At 48.0% G+C, this 19,407-nt stretch overlaps 1 protein-coding gene across 7 annotated transcripts in view; it reads left to right on the top strand.

Moving 5' to 3' along the window:
• Positions 1-19,407, top strand: part of CSMD2 (CUB and Sushi multiple domains 2) — a 649,640-nt gene that overhangs the window by 542,097 nt on the left and 88,136 nt on the right. For all 7 annotated transcript variants that reach the window (XM_021939191.2, XM_021939203.2, XM_031666818.1 and 4 more), the window contains 7 exons: positions 837-955; positions 1,479-1,548; positions 3,820-3,936; positions 7,144-7,353; positions 12,941-13,129; positions 16,161-16,338; positions 17,690-17,835. In XM_021939191.2, coding sequence (XP_021794883.2) covers positions 837-955; positions 1,479-1,548; positions 3,820-3,936; positions 7,144-7,353; positions 12,941-13,129; positions 16,161-16,338; positions 17,690-17,835 — 1,029 coding nt within the window. The remainder of the gene's footprint in view (positions 1-836; positions 956-1,478; positions 1,549-3,819; positions 3,937-7,143; positions 7,354-12,940; positions 13,130-16,160; positions 16,339-17,689; positions 17,836-19,407) is intronic.

Below are 19,407 nucleotides of genomic sequence, written 5' to 3'. Positions count from 1 at the left end.
GTACATGGACTCCTGCAAAGCACAGATGAGGCAGGAAGCCCCCTGTCTGGAAATGCTACACTCCCATTTGCTGTGTGAGAGGCAGCCAGGGAGGGATTCAAAGCAGGATGAGGACCATTTTAGGAGGGGAGGCAGGGAGAGCAGGGGACAGGGTCAGACATGAGCCCATGTGGCCTCAGGTCTTGGCCTCCACTTGGCGGACCTGGGGTCAGACTGGGTTTGGTCTGACTCTAACTGACTCTAACTGAGCCCCTGAGCATCGCTGATATGTCCCTCCCTGCTCTCCTTCCTTCTTGACTTTCTTCTCTCTCTCTCTCTCTCTCTCTCTCTCCCTCCCCTCTCTCTCTCTCTCTCTCTCTCTCCCTCCCCCCTCTCTCTCTCCCTCTCTCTCTCTCTCTCTCTCTCTCTCTCTCTCCCCCTCTCTCTCTCTCTCTGTCTTAGTCCACAGGATCTGTCTTCTTAGGATAAGGAAGACAGAGGGGAGTTAAGAGTAGGAAGCAGGAGGGATGTGGGAAGAGAGCATGCAGAGAAGTCTCCCTAGCTAAGCCCCCTCTCTAAGAGTTCAGTGGGTGGACAGGACAGCCAGCATCCCCTGGGATCACACCCACCTTCCCCAAGGAGCTTTTGGTCTGTTGAGCCTCCATGCCATGTAAATATTCTGTTTTTCTCTGTGTGCTGCAAGGTGAAGACAGTTGGGAAGAACTAGCCTACAAGATGAGAGAAAGCACAAATTAGAGGCACCCCTTCTCCCTGCCGCCAGCATCACCCCAGCCTACCGCCGTGCTGACCTGCTGGGCTAGTCCATTCTCCTTTCCTTCTGTCTCTGTCTTGTCTAGCGGTGGGCCTGAGCAGTTGTCCGGAACCTGCTGTGCCCAGTAATGGGGTGAAGACTGGCGAGCGCTACTTGGTGAATGATGTAGTGTCTTTCCAGTGTGAGCCGGGATATGCCCTCCAGGTACCTCCCCTGACACCCTAGAGCAGGAAACAGGTGTCCCCTGAGATGTGGTTGGCCAGCCTTGTACCAGCAGAGCTACAGTCACCAAAGAACAGGGAGCAGCCCCCAGGTCCCCTGGGTACCATTATCCTCTCCTGGAGCTGTTCATGCGAAAGATAAACTCTGCTGACTTTAACAATTTGGCACAAGCCAACCTCCAATGTGTTCCTGCAAAGTTGGGTTTCATTCGGCTTTAGGGAAATTTAATTTCCCTTTGAAGGCCATCAGGGAATTTAGTAATTAAAGGAATCTCACAAGGAAACCTCTAATAATGAGAATTCTTTAGTAATGGTTGTTAATAATTGTCCTTCCCCAAATTCTCTCTCCCTCTGCCTTACTCCCATCCCACAGTGGATCTGTGTGTCTTTGTGTATCTTGTTCCTTAACATGAGGCCCCTGAACCAGACCCCTGTACAGCCCCTGGTTGTACATACAATTGTGCCCACGGGGACAGCTAGCCCATCCCTGTTCCTGATTCCTCCAGGGCCACGCCCACATCTCCTGCATGCCCGGAACCGTGCGGCGATGGAACTACCCTCCTCCACTCTGTATTGGTAAGAGAGCCCAGACTTTACAATTCATTCCAACCCATTTTCTCTCAGGGATCTTAGCTCAGTAGTGTATCATTGAGTTCAAGTTCAAATCAGAAGAAAGTCTGATATTCTGGATTTGTTCCAAGTCAGTCGTTTTAAACTGATGTTTTTATAATCTGTAACTCCCATTTAACACAGTCATGACTTTTGGAATCCTCTGCCCCACCAAATGAAAAGTTACAGGAGGTCTGCCCATTTGAAAACATGATGATGACCGTTCTGGCTCCAGTTAATCAATCAGATCCCAGATGAAATTTCTAGGCACTTTGGGCTTCCCCCATAACTTCTTGTGGGACAGACAGACAAATCTAATAAAGAAATGCTGAGGGTGGCCAGGCGCAGTGGCTCATGCCTGTAATCCCAGCACTTTGGGAGGCCGAGTCGGACGGATCACTTAAGGTCAGGGGTTCGAGACCAGCCTGGCCAACATGGTGAATCCCCATCTCTACTAAAAATACAAAAATTAGGCAGATGTGGTAGCACACACTTGTAATCTTAGCTACTCAGGGGGCTGAGGCAGGAGAATCACTTGAACCCGGGAGGTGGAGCTTGCAGTGAGCCAAGATTGTACCACTGTACTCCAGCCTGGGTGACAAAGCAAAACTCCATCTCAAAAAAAAAAAAAAAAAGAAAAAAAAAAAAGAAAAAGAAATGCTGAGGGTTACGTGTGAAACAAGGACTTGGCTTCGTCCCTTACCCTGTGCTACAGCAGTGATGAGCAGATCAGTAGACACAAGAAAAGACAGCGTCTCCCCTTCAGAAGCTTCTGGTCCAGCTAGGCAAGGAAGAAAGGCACATTTATTTAATATCTATTATATGCTAGGCATGGAGCTTCATATTTCCTCATATCAGCCCTTCAGGGGAGGTACTATTACCCTCAATTTGCAAACAAGAAATCTCAGTCTTTTAGGATTAAAAAGGAAGTGGCAGAGTCAGGAACGGAAACCTAAGGTTCTCTGGTGCCCAGTCGACTGTGAGGTGCCCTTCAAGGCTGACCTTGGAGTAGGAAGTGCAGGGAGGTAAGGGAGTGACACTCAAGCACGACAGCATTTCTCCTCTGTGGTTTCACCACGGCGTAGGTCATGGGCATCTGTGGAGCAGGCCAGAAATGTGAATGGTCAGCCCAAGGCACTTTCCCCCATTAGAGACTACAAAGACCTTGCCATGGAAACCATCCATTTAACAGCAGCTGCTGTTCTTTGGGGGTTTACAACATATGCCAGCCTTGTCCCAAGTAAAAGGCAGTCCTTTCTGATGTGGCCTCATAACAACCCTGTTAAATAGGTGCTGTCACTAGTTCCATTTTACAGTTGTGGGAAACCAAGTTCTGGAGGGTTTTGAACTTACCCATGATCCCGTCGGAAGTGAAGGTGGGATGGTGACCCAGGCAGTCGAGGCTGGAGCCTACTCTGCACTGTTTTCGGGTCTGTTTGCCAAGCTGCCCTCTCCCCAGAAAACACTTGCCTGGACCTGCCAATCCCTGTTCTACGATCCTTTCCCTGGGTCTCTAAGACTGGCTAGCCCCTTTCTGTTCACGCAACCTTTTCCTAATAAGATGCAAAAGAAAAGAACTGATGTCAACTAACCGGACTGCAGGAGCACCCCAGCCCTGCATCCTCAGATGACTCTGAACTCACCTTGATTGGCATATCAGATGTCCCTAAGCCCTTGGGTCACTCAGACAGCCTGATGGTCGGCTCCTGTGAAACGCTGATCACAGTCACTTTTCTGAGGATGGGCTCATGGTGAGCCTCCCCTGCCGGTCACCCTGCCCCCTGAAATGCATATTTGAGAAGAGCCGGGCACAGAATGGGGACTGGGCCTTTTTTCATCCTTTATCTGCAGTCTTGGAAGAGTGGATTGGGCAGTGAGGAGAGGGAGATTTGGGGGATAGGGTAAGAAATGATCGGACTTCTTTTGGCACAGAACTTCACTTTTCTTGCACATCCTCACCAGGGAACTGACCTGTGAAGGGCATGTTCAAGGTCAAGGGTCCATAACTTGGGCTTGTGGACTTTTAGGCTGTCCTAGAATGCACTTCCCTTCCTGAATGTACATACTGAATGTTGCCTATGGGCATAGTCTTTTAAGAAGATTCCTTTGGATTCTCAAGGGGCTTTATGACTCATGAAAGCTTAAAAACTGCTGCTTGAAGGGAGCTTCCAAACATTGGCAGGGCGCTGTACACCCCTTGATGTTGTCCTGACCCTCTGTCTCATCTCATTGTCACAGCACAGTGTGGGGGAACAGTGGAGGAGATGGAGGGGGTGATCCTGAGCCCCGGCTTCCCAGGCAACTACCCCAGTAACATGGACTGCTCCTGGAAAATAGCACTGCCCGTGGGCTTTGGTAAGTCTCCAACCCCCAGAGGAGACAGGCTTCATGCCCAGACCCCTGAGCTTAAAACCACTGTCCGCCAAAATCTCTTAGCACAACCTTGGGCCAAGCCTGTTTAGCACTCTGCCTCTCTGTTTTCTCATCTATTGACCTCTTGTGCAATTGTGAAGACCAATTAAGAATGGCAGAGATTAACATACAGGGGGAGAAAAATCTTAGGGGTTGCCATTATTGTTATTTGAGCCATAAACTAAAATCCAGGAATGTGGAATGAGAAAGTACTTGGGTTATACCTAACACTGTATCACTTGATATTAAAAATTAAAAATTAATTACTCAGGGATTTTTTTTAAAAAGGGGGGGAAATCTGTCGTACAGAGATTGGACCCCAAGTTGTACTTTTAACTCCAATGTCTGATTTATCATCCTAATTAAATTGAGCCAAATCAATGTGAAATCGAGTTTGCATTCTTCTTCGTATGCACATTCCAGATGGCCTAGAGATTGGGAAGGTTGTTTTTTTTTTTTTGGGGGGGGGGTTATTTTTGTTTTTTTGTTTTTGTTTTTGGAGCTCGAGTATGCCAGGCAATGGGAGGTTGTCAGGGTGTGGAGGACATCAGTGTGGGTACAAAATTTAATTGCTGGTGATCCACGTATTATGCACTGGGAATATCATTTAACCCCAAATGTCTCTGTTGAAGGGACGAGGGCTTTGTGCTTACATGGAACCGATGGGCTGTACACATGGGTCATCTTGCCCCAGCCATTGCACTGCTTCTAGGAATGAAATGTCCCAAGGGGATTATGCCCGCACAGTCCTAAATGCCAGTCTGTGAGCCCCAGAAATGAAGATCTCCCATTTTACCCTTCATTATTCAGCCTGGAGTGTGATTAGATATTAGAGAAGGGGCTTTTGGGAAAAAGCAGTCTAACTGGCCTTCTCTAAATCCGGTTGGAGGGGAGGAGAGAGCTTGGTGGCCCTCTGAAAGATGTTATTTTCTGTTCAGTACCATCTTCTGAAGGAAACTGGGTGTGAGGCGATGACACCCTCGGCAGCCTTAGGAGACTCCAGACTTTGAGACATTAAGAGGATCTGGGAGACCCTATACCTCTGCATCCAGTCTTGGGACAGAACCAAGATGATAGAAGGTGGGGAGGGCAACATCCAAAGGCAAACAGAAGTGTGAATGAGGTGGCTTTCCTTGTAAGTCCTTATGTTCAGCCACCATTTTCATCTCTAAGTTCTGGGTGCTAATTCAGACTTCAGGGAAGAAGCTACTGCTGGGTCCAGTCGCAGAGGCCCCGGATCCCTTGCTTTCAAGTTAATGTTGGATTCTGCCGAGGTCCCTAACTTGGCACCTGGTCTCAGCTTGTAAAGAGCTGCTGCAGCTACATGCTGCTCCACTAGATGGCGGTCACAGTCCAGTTCTTTCCGCGGAGCTCAAGTCAGAAATTCCGCCATCCTTAAAGAGCCCCTTTGGTGAGCATGCAGCCCTCAGTGCTCCTTAGTATAAGGGGACGATGCCTGGGCGGTGGAATGAAAAGTAGAGGCTCCTTAGATAATGTGTACAAAGATGCTCATCACAGGCTAACACGGTGAAACCCCGTCTCTACTAAAAATTAGCTGCGCTTGGTGGCAGACGCCTGTAGTCCCAGCTACTCGGGAGGCTGAGGCAGGAGAATGGCATGAACCCGGGAGGCGGAGCTTGTAGTAGGCCGAGATGGCGCCACTGCACTCCAGCCTGGGCAACAGAGCAAGACGCCGTCTCAAAAAAAAAAAAAAAAAAAAAAATCGCAAAATTATCTGCAACTTGGGAACAATCTGCATGTTCATGAATTGGGGAGTGAACTGTGTGGCTGGATAATTCATAAAATGGAATTAACATGCAGTTAAAATGAATGAACTATCTTTTTGTATATTAACATGAATAGACCTTGAAAAACAATATTATGTAAAAAAAAGTATGCACAGTATAATATTTATGTAAATGTTGAAAACGCATAAACCCAGATACATATTTAAGAATTCAAAACCATGAACTGGAAGGATATCTTCCAAATTCATGTGATTGCTTCTGTGGAGGGCAGGAGGGGAATGGAACAGGGCAGGAGATGAAAGGTCTTCAACATGAAGTGTCAAGTCTTTATTTTGTTCTTTAAATGATCAGATACAAAAAAAAATTACACTCATGTGCTTATTCAGAGCTCATTAGATAGTACAGATAAGCCAATTTTCAAAATGAAAATCCATCTATAATCTCATCATGCAGTGATAATCACTAATGACTTAGTCCCCCACCGTTAGCATGTAAGTCTCATGAAGACAAGGACCTGCTTGATCTTGCTCATTCTGTACAATGCCTAGCACAGCCCTGATGTACAGCAAATGCCCAGCAAATATTCTTAGCAAGTGAATTAATATTCTTCCATGTTTTATAATACAAAAATTAGAATTGTATACAGCATACTATTTTGTCCTCTGATTTTTACAATTAGCAATGTAGTATGGGCTTTTTCCTATGCTCAGTAATATATTTCTTCAATAACATTTTCCATAGTGATCTAATTTTGAAAAATCTTATCAGTAAACAAACATTAATGTTCCCACCTTTGTTCTTGAAACAGTATATTAATATGTACATTAAGAACTTAATTAGATTTATTTAACCTGTCAGGTTGCTAGAAGGTCTTGATTAACTCACTAAGATCCCAAAGTGTAAACTTTGTTTGGCTTCTTTATGGAACAGAGGGGACAAAGTATACTTCTAAGCCCTATGTTTCTGAATTATCATAAGGGTTCTAGAAAACAGCAGTATTGAAGGTCATGTCTTTTGATTAAATATGGGGGGTGTTATTTTTAAATGGAAAGTTTATTCTAGCAAAACTATCTTTATGCTGATATTGGACATATGAATCATAAATTAAAACAAGTGTTGACCCTGAACTTTGTTTTCAACAAAATAAAATGAACTCCAGTGGAGCTCTGAAATGACTGATGCCTTTATTTTTGAATGAATAATACACTCTTAAGTTCAGCCCTGTCAAAGACAAGAGGCTTGACTGGACTGGCAATTCCCAAAGCCTGTTCTAGGAGCCTAGGCTGGGTGGGAAATCAATAGTAGGGACTCATGGCTCCGGCAGGAGCTGCTTCCAGGAGGCAGCACACTTGAGGCAGGACTGTGTTGCTTTGGGCACTGTCTGCCTCTGTCTTGCTCCCAGGAGCTCACATCCAGTTCCTGAACTTCTCCACCGAGCCCAACCACGACTACATCGAAATCCGGAATGGCCCCTATGAGACTAGCCGCATGATGGGAAGATTCAGCGGAAACGAGCTTCCGAGCTCCCTCCTCTCCACGTCCCACGAGACCACCGTGTATTTCCACAGCGACCACTCCCAGAACCGGCCAGGATTCAAGCTGGAGTATCAGGGTAAGGACAAGGAGCACCGCCTTTGCTTCTCTGTCTATCCCCATCTCTTACCCCAACCACCCACCTTCCCAGCCTTCCATGGGGAAGACAGAACACCGGAAGGGGTGGGTTGCAGTGGCAGGTCCAGCCAGGGAAGCTTCCTTTTGGTGGCAGATCACTCCGGCCCCCACGGCCATCTAACCCCATTTGGCAGCTTAAGTTCTCCCACAGCCTTTTCAAGAGTGGCAGGCCCAGCAGCACCCTCTGAGGCTCCCAATCTGTAGTTATCCCTGGGCAAGTGTCCCATCTGTGCCTTCTCAGGTATCCCCAAGTGTCCAGCCAGTCACTTCCCCTCGGGCTTGATGAACTGAATTACTTCCCCAGGGTCCATCCCTGCACATCAAGCCCAATTACTCTCAGCAAAGCTCTTCCTATGACAGGATGGAGGATTCTAGTAACAGTCCCAAGGGCAACTCTAAGCCTTGCACAAGGAGCAGGTTTTCCTGTGAGGCCCAACCACACTCACCACAGCTCTACCTCCCTGAGGTGGGATCCCGTGACAGGCCCCACTCCTTCCGGGACATTCCCTGGAAAGAGCCCCATCTACACTCAGGTTCCCCTGTGTTGTGGACCATCCATCACCTGTGAATGTGGAGATTGTGCCCAACCTGTGCAACTGTACATGGTGGTCCTGAGTAAGCCCAACATCCCACTTGGATGCTTCCCTTATTGTGACTGACTGAAGCATTTGTTCTAACACCTTTCTCAGATTCTTCCACTGAATTTTTAAAAATATTTTTAGATTTTTTTTCCCAATACTAATTCATGTTTGTAAAAAAAAAAAAAAAATGCAAACACTGTAGATAATTTTGTGAGCACATTGTGTTAGCTCAGGCTGCTGTAACAAAATACCATAAGCCAAATGGCTTATAAACAACAGAAATTTATTTATCACAGTTCTGAGGGCTGGGAAGTCCAAGATCACAGTGCCAGTAGATTCCATGTCTGGTGAAGACCTACTTTCTAGTTCATAGACAGTATCTTCTCACTGCATCCTCACCTGGTGGAAGGGGCAAAAGAACTCTCTCAGGCCTCTTTTATAAAGGAACTAATCCCATTTATGAGGGTAGGCCACCAAAGGCCCTGCCTCCAAATACCCTCACATGGGGGATTAGGTTTCAACATAGGAATTTGAGGCGACAGAAATATTCAGGCCCTAATACCCATCACAGAAAGTCAAAATCCTCCCATAATCCCACCCCATCATTACCCTATGCAGAGATATACACTTTCAACAATTCAATATATATTCCCCCCTTTTTTCAGTATATATATTGCTGTAGCTATATTTTTAGCCAAAATTGGAGCATACTATAGTTTTGCAATTTTGTTTTTTAAAGTTAATTTTTAATTAAACAATTTACAAACATATTTATCTTGTTTTAAAAAAGAAAAATACAAGAAAGAAACTAAAACCTTACAAGTTAGGCCAAAGCTCTCTTTGTCTACAGCCTCCAAACCCAGGATTATTCTCCAGAAACAGCTATTGTTTAGGTGTGACCTTTCCAGGCCTGGATACATGTATGCTACATGTACCTGTGAAAACTATGTAACATCTTATAAAATTTTTTGAGCATGTTTTCTATATAAAGAGTACCATCCTATATGCAGCTTTCTGAGACTTGACTTCTTTATTCTGGAAATAACGTGGTGTGGATGGAGCTCCTCCCTTGCCAGAGAAGAATACTGAGCGGGGACTGGGCTTGTCATTTAGGGAAAGCCTTAAAGGGCATCCCACGAGGTGGGTGCAACTGAATCTGTTCTACAGGAGACTTCAGGGTTACGGGGTCCGTCTCAGGGTAAACTTTGGTGAGTGTGGCTGGGCTTGTCACCTAGAGGGAGCCTCAGGAGAAGCTGGGCCTTACACCCGGACAGAGCCACTTCACTGGTGTTGGTACAGCTGCCACACCCAGGGAAGGTGTGTGCAGGCTCATCACAGAGGCCAGCCTTGCCCGAGGATGTCTGTGCCTATTATCTGGGAGGTGTGTACCTGTCAAACAGGTCATGATGCTTCGGATGGCTGTGATGTCACAGGAGGGACTTGGTCCCAAATATGTCCTCTCAGAGTCAGATGCAGTGCCTTCCCCCAAGGCGTTCCCTGTGTCTTAGTTTGTTAGGGCTACTATAAGAAAGTACCACAAACTGGGTGGCTTAAACCACAGAAACTTACTGTCCAGTGGCTCTGGGCCTGGATATTCAAGACCAAGGTGTGAGCAGAGTTGGTTCCTTCTGAGGCCCATGAGGGAGACTCTGTCCAGGCCCCTCCTTTGGCTTCTGGTAGTTCGTGACAATCTTGGATTCTCAGCTCTTAGAAGTATCACCCCGACCTCTGGCTTCATCTTCACTTGGTGCTCTTCATGTGCCTCTGTCTCCAAATTCCCACCTTCTATAAAGATACCAGTCATATTGGATCAGAGCCCACCCTAGTGACCTCATTTTAATATCCATAAGTTTGGTAAAGATCCTATCTATTTCCCGTAAGGTCATATTCACAAGGAGTGAAGTCATGAGCATATGAGTTTCGGGAGACACATTTCAGCTCAGCACTTGAGCACCTGCCAGGCCCAAGTGCTCTCTCCCTGAGACCTTCCCTGTCTGATAAATATAAGGAATGGTGGTGCCACCATTGTGTCAGGGACAGCTGCCTCGGGCCCACCCCGTGCACTGTGCCTTAACCCTAGACAACAGGCACAGTCGTGCCACTGAATCCCTGTGATGGGACCGGCCACTCACTGTGCTCCACGTGTGATGAGCCCACTTGTCCTTGTAAAAATTGTCCCTATGTGGCCACTTCAGATTCTCCATTGACTCCCCCAACAGAAGAGGCCTAGCTACCCCCACAGAGCCCTGGCCTTGGACTCACTCGCCCCTGCTTCCCCAGCCCCCACCTTGGGAAATGCTCCCACAATGGCCACCCTGCACAAGGGGCCCCTCTGTCCCCCTGAGGTTTCCTGGACGACAAGCCAACATTCGGGGCTAGCGTCCCTCCCTGGGATGGGCCTGTCTCTGCTGCTGAGGTTTGCAGCCTCCAGAGGCCCAGTCCTCCTCTGAAGACTTTGCCTGTGTAGGGAGGCCAGGGGGCAGCGAGTTGCCTTCAGACACCCAGCTCCTCCACCAGGAGTTGGCCCAACGTGTGAGAGGCACAGCAACGTCCAACGGGGCTTCCACCCTGTAATGGGCCCCCTCCTCCCACAAGTGTGTGACCTTCAGGACTCGCCTGGATGTTCGCCTTCAGTCCCAGGCCTAGCTACTCCCTCAGCGTTCACCTGTCTGCCACAGTCCCAAGGACTCCTGTGGAGCCACACATGGCGCCGGGGCACCTGCCCCCCTCAGACTTGGGCTACACCCCCATTAAGGCTTCTCATTTGGGGTGATCCCAACCTCTCGGGCTAGGTTGTCTCTAGGGCCAGAGGCCTAAGTACTCCCACAGAGACCTCATCGTTTGTGATAGGCCCAAATAATTCTCCCTGACCATAAGCCCACACTCTCCGTTTACACCTTCCTCTGCCATATGGAGCTGCACCTTGTAAGCAAGCTCTGACCACTCTCCCCAGGTTTTTTCTCTGGGGAAAGACCCAGCTTCATAAACGAGTCATTATGCTCACTGAGGCTGTTTCTGGCAGACAGACCCAGCTGTCTATGGCCCCTCGACTTTCCTTAGAAGTCCAACTCTTTACTCTTTCTCAAAATTCCTCCAATTGACACTCTGCACTTCCCATGCTAGGGTCTTCTTTTCTATTCCTCGAGTAAAGATTCCCATTAAGTTCTTAGTGGCAGCATAAAGAACTCCTAGCCAGGCCTCCTGGTCCTACATGCTTAATGTGTTCCATGACAATTTCTCAGGAGAGTTCTGCTTATAAAGAACTTGGGGAAATAGCTAAGACGTACAACCGTCCCCAAATGCTAGGGGACATTATTAATGTCTTAAAATAATGTCATTTTGGTTGAAATGGTGTCTACCTGATTATGGCACTATTTGGAAGTGTGTTCCCACTGTCACCACTTGTGTCCCTTTAGAACAAACCCACCTGCGCCCGTGAGGAGTCCTTCTTTGGGGAAGTTCATGCTTCCTCCTCTTAGGGTTTATTTCTGCCTTATATGGCCAACCTCTCCCTTTGAAGCTTCTTCCAGGGGAACAGGCTCTGTGGTTTCTCTCAGTGTCGAGGTACTCTTACTGAAGTTTCTGTGTTTTCGAAGAGCCTAGATCCTTCCACTGGAGATGATTCCTGTAGGAGAGGCCCAGCTGCTCTCATCGAGGCTGCTCCTGGCTTCTCACACACAGCCACTCCCTTCATTCCGTCCCCATCTCTAGGTCCACATGGTTACCCTGAGCCTTTCTGCAAAGACCCAACCCATCCCATTGGGTTGCCTCCCTGGGCAAAAGGCTCCCTGCTTTCGCTAAGACTTTCATTGCCAAATCGTCCAAACCCCGGTGCCGCAGGGCCAGGCCTGTCCTGGGGCTGAGCAGCCGCCCCACCCATGTATGTGGCTGCGCAGTTTTTGGCACACCCAATTACCTTGATGATTTCCCAGGGAAACCTGCCCAATTCCTCCCCCGAGACTTCCCTGTGAGGTACTGAATGGAAACACAGCCACCATTATCACGTGAGTGCTTAGGAAATGTTAGCTTCGAGATCTGCGTTATTGACGTTGTTATTACGTATAAGAAACACATCTATTTCCAAGGAGCATCCAGCCGGTCCCAACTACTTCCACTGAGGATTCCCACTGTAGGAATATTCTTTCCCCTCCCACTGCCAATTTCCTGAGTGGAGTGGGCCCAATTACTGCCACAAAGGCTGTTCTGTGTCCTGTGGACCCAATTCATCAAAGGCCTTGCTCAGGAATCTCTCACTGGCCTCTCCCCGATGGACTGACCTCAGCTGCTTCCACGGAGGCATCTCCTATAGAATCAGGCCACCCACTCTCATGGAAGCAGCTTCCCTGCTCTTTGAAGGGACTTGCTTTATGATAGTCACACGTCCCATAGCCCAGCTACTCCCTCTGAAAAGCTTCTCACCTTGCCACAGATTTGACTTACTCCCGCCAGATTTCTTCCTTCCTGAGAGGTTTTGATCTCTCGGAGTTGGAAAGAACCAACGCAACTCCTCCCGTCGCCGCTTCCTATGTCTGGGAACTTGATCCTGGTTGTGAAGGTTCAATGAGATAAGCAACATGAAAGGAGTTAGGCCAGCGCCTGGCCCCCAGTGGCGCTCAGTGAATAGAGGTTCAGTTGAGCAATGTCTTCCTTGAGTCTTCTTTTCCTATGGAATTATTAATAATAGATACTATTTACTGAGCTTTCACCATGTACCGGTACTGTGGAAGGAGCTATGTATGTGTTATCCTACGTAGTCCTCAAAATAATCATTCTATACACAGGAAAACTGAAGCGTACAGAAGTTAAATTACTTACCCAAAGCCAATGACTCGTACCTGACAAAGGTCCATCTGAGTCCAAGTCGTGAGGCTTTACCACTATGCTCTCTGCCACTCCTATTTTCTGGTCGGAGAGAATAAAGCAACTTTTTCTTCCAATCTTTTCCAGCTTATGAACTTCAAGAGTGCCCAGACCCAGAGCCCTTTGCCAATGGCATTGTGAGGGGAGCTGGCTACAACGTGGGACAATCAGTGACCTTTGAGTGCCTCCCAGGGTATCAACTGACTGGACATCCTGTCCTCACATGTCAACATGGCACCAACCGGAACTGGGACCACCCCCTGCCCAAGTGTGAAGGTATGTCCCTCCCTCATCCCCAGCAGTTCTTCCTCAGGTGCTCGTAGAGACTGGTCCAGAGCAATCCCCTGTTCCACCTGCCTGCTCCATGGGATCTCCAGGGCTGGAGGTCCAGGCAAACCATGGTCCATCCTGTTTTCACATGGTGTGGTCCAGCGTCTCCACGGAGAGGGTCCTGGTGACAGGGCTCCGGGCCAGCACTAGGGAGGACCTGGAGGAGATGTAGGCCACAGCCAAGAGGAAGACATACCTAGCCCTGGGGAAGATCCACCCTGACAGGCTGGAGGACCCCCATTGGAAGGGAAGGTTCCACGTGAGGGAGTGGGAGCCCAATGTACGCTGAGGGCTGGAGAGGTAGAGTTAATCCAGGCACATGCCCAAAGGGAGAAGAGGATGAAGCCTCTTTCTAAGAACTCTCTTGCACCCCTCTTCATCTTCCCCCTCCCTGCTCCATTATACTCTCCTCCTACACGGGACTGGAGAGACCTGAGTTGATCTATCCGGGAGCTGGAGGTGGCACTTCCTTGGGTCTTCTTCCTTACCCAGAACTGGGATGGAAGGTGACCAAGAGCTTGTGCTGCCTCCACCCTCATCTGCACACTTCAGTTCCGTTTGCCTTCCCTCTTCATTCTGGCAGCCCAGCATTTTCCTGGAGGAGAGGCAGGAATTTGTCTTGAAAAAGGAAGCCTTAGCAAGGGCAATAACCCAGGAAAGAGTGCCCCAGGTCTGGGATCAGATTACCCCAGGCTCCAACTCAAACCCCTTTGCCTCTCTGAGCTTCAGGTTCTTCCTCAGTAAAATGGAACTTCTCATCTATATTTCACAAGAGCTGAAGGATTTCACAGATGGCTCACTCTCAGACTCAAACTCTCAGTTTAACTCTCAATGGAAAGAGGGACCTTGTTTGCGAAACTGAGCCGTTCTGGTGTTGGAATGTAAAACCGTGATTTCTAAAACTATTATAGCCTCAGTTCATTTTTCAGATTTTCAGAGTTCTGCTGTGCGTAACCAGTGGGTCATTCCACAATTGTTAGCCCATCACGTGCTGTGCAACAAGCCTCATCGTGGGCTTTCTTCCCTTCTCATGCCTTGTTTGTCTTTTTATGGCATCATGGGAGAGAGAAAAGAGCAGCGCTTTCTCAGTCTGCTGGCTTGAGCCAGAAGCTCCTCTTCTTCCTCAGAAACCTTCTTCCCTTGGCTTCTCTGACACCATACTCTCTTGCTTTCTCCCATGTCCCTTAGGGCAAATTTTAAGCCGCTAAATATAGCACACATGACCCTTAGGTTAGGGCCTAGTCCCTGCTGACCTCCCATATTCTCCACTCTTACAGATTTTATGTTCCAGCTAAGCTGAAATACTTTGTTTTCCAGTGTGCCATGTTTTCTTGCCTCTGGGTCTTAGCATATGTTGTTCCTTTCCCATACAACATTCCTCTCTCTTACCTTGCCTACTTAGCCCTAGTCATCCCTTAGGTCTGAGTATAAATGTGAATTATACCAAGAATCCAAGGCCAGGCGCAGTGGCTCACACATGTAATCCCAGCACTTTGGGAGGCTGAGGCGGGTGGATCACGAGGTCAGGAGATCAAGACTATCCTGGCTAACACGGTGAAACCCCGTCTCTGCTAAAAATACAAAAAATTAGCCAGGCGTGGTGGCGGGCACCTGTAGTTCCAGCTACTCGGGAGGCTGAGGCAGAAGAATGGCATGAACCTGGGAGGCGGAGCTTGCAGTGAGCCGAGATCGCGCCACCGCACCCCAGCTTGGGTGACAGACCGAGACTCCATCTCAAAAACAAAAACAAAAACAAAAAAAATCCTTTCTTACAAAACCAGATGCAGGGCTCCCCCAAACACCCCTGTGGCATTCACAATGATGACATGGTCCAGCCTGTGCTACAGATGCTGGTGTGTTTGGCTGTGTCCCAGTAGTGTGCGTGCCTGGGACAGAACTAGAGTACCTTGCTCCCCACTGTCTCCCAGGCAGTGCCTGGCACCCAGGAGATATTCAGCTTATGTAGCAGGGATGGCATGTACCTGTGCACCACTTTCGGGATGTATGTGCATTCACAGGACCCCTGGCCTCTGCTTGGAGTCTATTGGGATTCTCTCTCAGTCTGGTCTGCCCCGTCCAGATGTCTGCTCGATGCCCCATGTCAGCTACAACAGTCATTATTCTGGACCATGGTGTTTGGGGATTTTTCTCCACCATCCCTGTCTGTTTTCCTCCCTGGTGACTGACTGTGAATACCATGAAGATGTCAAAGTCTCTTCATCCCCCTGCCTGAGGCCTAAATCAGTGAGACTAAAATTGGGTGTTGCTTTTGGGGAACAGGAAGATAAGGAGAGAGGATCTTATCTACATAGCAAATGCCTCCTCTTCCAGCGCCTGGGCTGAACATTTTGCCTGCATTGTTTCACCTCATCACCACCACAATCCTATGGGGGAGGTATTCTTAGTCCCATTTTACAGGCGAGGAAATGGAGACTCAGAGAGGCTGAATTACTTATCTAAGAGTATCTGCTCAATAAATGGTTCGGCTATGATTTGAACCCAACCTTAGCCTCACCCCAGGAACCCTCAACTCAAAGTCTAGACCACTAGTACTATTCTAGAAAGAGCAGATCAAAGAAAGAAAGATTTTCCCAATTTCTTAGCTCTTCCCAGCAAAAGCACTGCAGCTCTGACCCTAACATCTGCTTCCTCCCATTGCTGGGAAGGGAAAGGGGACAGCTTCAGTGCATCCTTTCTTCTTGGCAGTTCCCTTCATAAGAAAGAGAAAGAGGGAGGCTGAGGCAGACAGACAGAGGGGCCTGCAGTGACAGTTGAGAGCTAGCCAGGGTGTTCTCTGTGGGGACTGGTGGGTAGAAACAGGTGTGGCCATCGTCAGCTTGGCCTCCCCTCCCACATCCCACCTGACCTCCCTGACAGGATGATTAGTTCTAGGAGCTGGGAGTTCCTCATGAAGCCATCTGAATTCTTAGGTGGGTACCGAGGCCCTGCACTTACGTTTGTGTTCCCTTCTTGGCAGTCCCTTGTGGCGGGAATATCACTTCTTCCAACGGCACTGTGTACTCCCCGGGGTTCCCTAGCCCGTACTCCAGCTCCCAAGACTGTGTCTGGCTGATCACCGTGCCCATTGGCCATGGCGTCCGCCTGAACCTCAGCCTGCTGCAGACAGAGCCCTCTGGAGATTTCATCACCATCTGGTAGGCCAGGTGCCATGTCAACAGCCAATTAGATAAGAGTATTAGTGGGGTTCTACACTGGGTTACCAGTCAGTTACCTATTGGTTTAGAAAAACCAAGAACTGAGTGGTTTTAAAGGCTGTCAGCCTCCTGGGTTTCAAATAAACATAGTGGAATGGGGCTCAGCTGCAATGGGCCATTATGGCTCCTTGAAGGGAGAGGAATGGGAGGGCAGTGGCTCCCAGCCTGCAGCCCCGCCAGGGCCAGGGAAAGTACCAACAGGTGTGTTAACGGGAGTAGGCATGGGTACATAGACTTTTCTTAGTATTTCCAGAGTTCAAACCAACATTCTACATGTACCTGGGCTAAGCCACCCAGACTAATTGAAGAGATTTGAAGTGAAATTTTGTGATGTCCCATTGGTCATCTGGTGCTGAGCCAGCACTTTTCAGCAGAACTTTCTGCAGTGATGGAAATGTTCTATGTGTATGCTGGCCAATATGGTAGTCACTGGCTACAGAGCATTTGGATATGACTGAGGATCTGATTTTTAAATGTTATTTAATCTTGATAATTTAAATGTAAATAGCCATGTGTGGCTGGCAGTGGCTGAATTGGACAGCTCAGCTCTGAGTTATGTAGTTATATATAAAAAGAGTTAATTTTAAATTGGGAATACAAATTAGCATTTGATATGTGCAGTTTCCTGGACAGTTTCTTCCCAAACCACTGGATCTTTGGAAGAGCACATAATTTTAAAATTCCTTCGTTTGGTGGTTACTGCCATTCTGGGAATCATCAGGGGTTAGGGGAATTCTCTTCCAAAATTCCCAGGGCTTGGATAACTGTAACCAGACTGCCCCGGGTTAAGTTCCAGCATGATTTCCAAGCAATGGCTAGGAACAGATAGGAGGGGTTAGATAAGGTTTCAGAGAAGAAATCCTTTGCCCCAGAAGGCATTGTGGGTATACTCTTTGCTTGGAAGACAAGGAAATGGAGCCGGTGTGCATAGCAGCAGGTTCCTACACCAGCTCCTGAGCCCTGTCCTAGTGCTGCCCCAGACTGAGAGGACCTGTGGTAAGACCCACACCCTTGCTCCATGGAGCCTGAATTTCCCCCAGGAGCCCATTGGGCTAGTGAAGAATCAGGTGAATGAGGAATCAGTGTGAGCTTCACCGATTCTATCAACTATGTTGGGAGACCAAGTTGGGAATGGTTGGGAGAGGTGTCTAGGGCATGGTGTGGGGAAGTTTGGTACAAAAAGAATCATAGCTTCCCACTCCAGGTCTGTCCTAAGGCCACCGATGGCACCGAGTGGAACAGGCAGCTGTGATGACTAGTGATATGCCAGGACCTTATTTCCTATGTACAGGGATGGGCCACAGCAAACAGCACCACGGCTCGGCGTCTTCACCCGGAGCATGGCCAAGAAAACAGTGCACAGCTCATCCAACCAGGTCCTGCTCAAGTTCCACCGCGATGCAGCCACAGGGGGAATCTTCGCCATAGCTTTCTCCGGTCAGTATGGAAACCTGGCCTGGTGGGAAGGGCCAGGCTTTCAAGTCAAGGCTGAGCTTGACTCCCAGCTCCACCATTTGCAGATCAAGTGACCTTGAGTGAGTTGATTAACCTCTTGGAGCCTCAGTGTCTTCAGAGTTATGAGAATTAAATGTATTAGCCTATGTGAGAGCTGTCAGCGCAAGGTTCTGTAAATGCAAGTTTTCCTCCTATTCCACACTGCCAGGGCAGAGAGGCACAGAAGCCCAATCCTTGGTGCCACGTCCACTCATTCACATCAACTCACTGGCTGAGTCGTCCCTATACCTGTGCCCCAGCTTGTCCCTTAGCATTTTCTAGCACGATCTCCCTCTCCAAAGGGATCTAGGGCCTCTGCTGACCTCTCAAGGAGCACTGTGTTTTTGTGCACAAATGAAGGCATTGTGATTTCGAGTAGGAAGAGTATGAACAATTCAGGGTAGATATGTCTTTATTGGCAGCCTGTTTTCTTCTACGAGTCCCAAGTTAGGGATCTGGATATTTCCTCATTTTTATTATAGTGGAATTGCCTAGAGAAACTTATAGAATGTTCTCTGTGGACTTGTGCCCTTCTATGGAATGATGCACATATTTGCAATTTACAGATCACTGCAGATATTTTAACCAGAAATCAGGAAAGCTGGATTTTATTCCCAGCTCCACCTGGGGCCAGCTGTGTGAAACCTTGCACAGGTCCCTTCCGCACTTGAGACCTCAGTTTCTTCACCTGTAGAATTACAGGTTTGGAGTTTGTGACCTGTAAGAATTCTGTGAGGTAGTAAGGCAAATATCCTAACCCCCATTTTACAAATGAAGAAATGGGGCAAAGGAAGGCTCAAGTACTTGCCCAAAACCATGTAGATAGAACTGGAAACAGAACCCAGCCCCTGCAGTATCTGCTACAGTATCTGCTCTGGTGTGACTATACAGTGTTACTACATCATGCATGCACTAGCAGAAACACACTAAGACTGTGAAAGAGGCAGTGAAAGAAACAGAAACTGACAGAGAGAAACAAGGATGTAAAGAGCCTAAGTAGCTGTGATTGCCATTCCCAGGAGCTATCATCCAGGGTGAGTGCAATGTGGGAATGAGACTCTGCCCCCTCCATCTGCTCAGTTCCCATGCCCCTCTTGTTGGGCACACTTGTCGCTCCACTAATGAGATCCAGGCTTTAAGACTCTGTCATTTTGACTTGTGACTTTCCTATAGAGTGATAGAGTATGGACTTCAGAGTCACAGACAGGTTCAAACCTTGGCTCTGACACATACAAGCTATGTAACCTTGTCTGTTGTTTCACCTTTCTGAGCCTCAGTGTTATTATGCACAAAATAGGAATAATATAAGTACTTAACTTCTTAGAGTTAAATGAAACAATGTTTGGAAATCCTTAGCTCTAGGCACAGAGTACAAAAGATGATCAGTAAATTATAGTTCTAATAGTCATCATTGTCATGATTATTTGTATTATATTTAGATATTGACAGTCTTGGTGTGAAGTTACCTTGATGCTAGGCCAGGTCTCTTGTTCCTATTCCTGAGCCCTCACCTGT

Source organism: Papio anubis, chromosome 1 (genome assembly GCF_008728515.1).
Source record: "Papio anubis isolate 15944 chromosome 1, Panubis1.0, whole genome shotgun sequence".
Classification (NCBI taxonomy): Eukaryota; Metazoa; Chordata; class Mammalia; order Primates; family Cercopithecidae; genus Papio; species Papio anubis.
The sequence above is the reverse complement of the archived record's forward strand: the minus strand, read 5'-3'. Positions and strand labels throughout refer to the sequence as shown.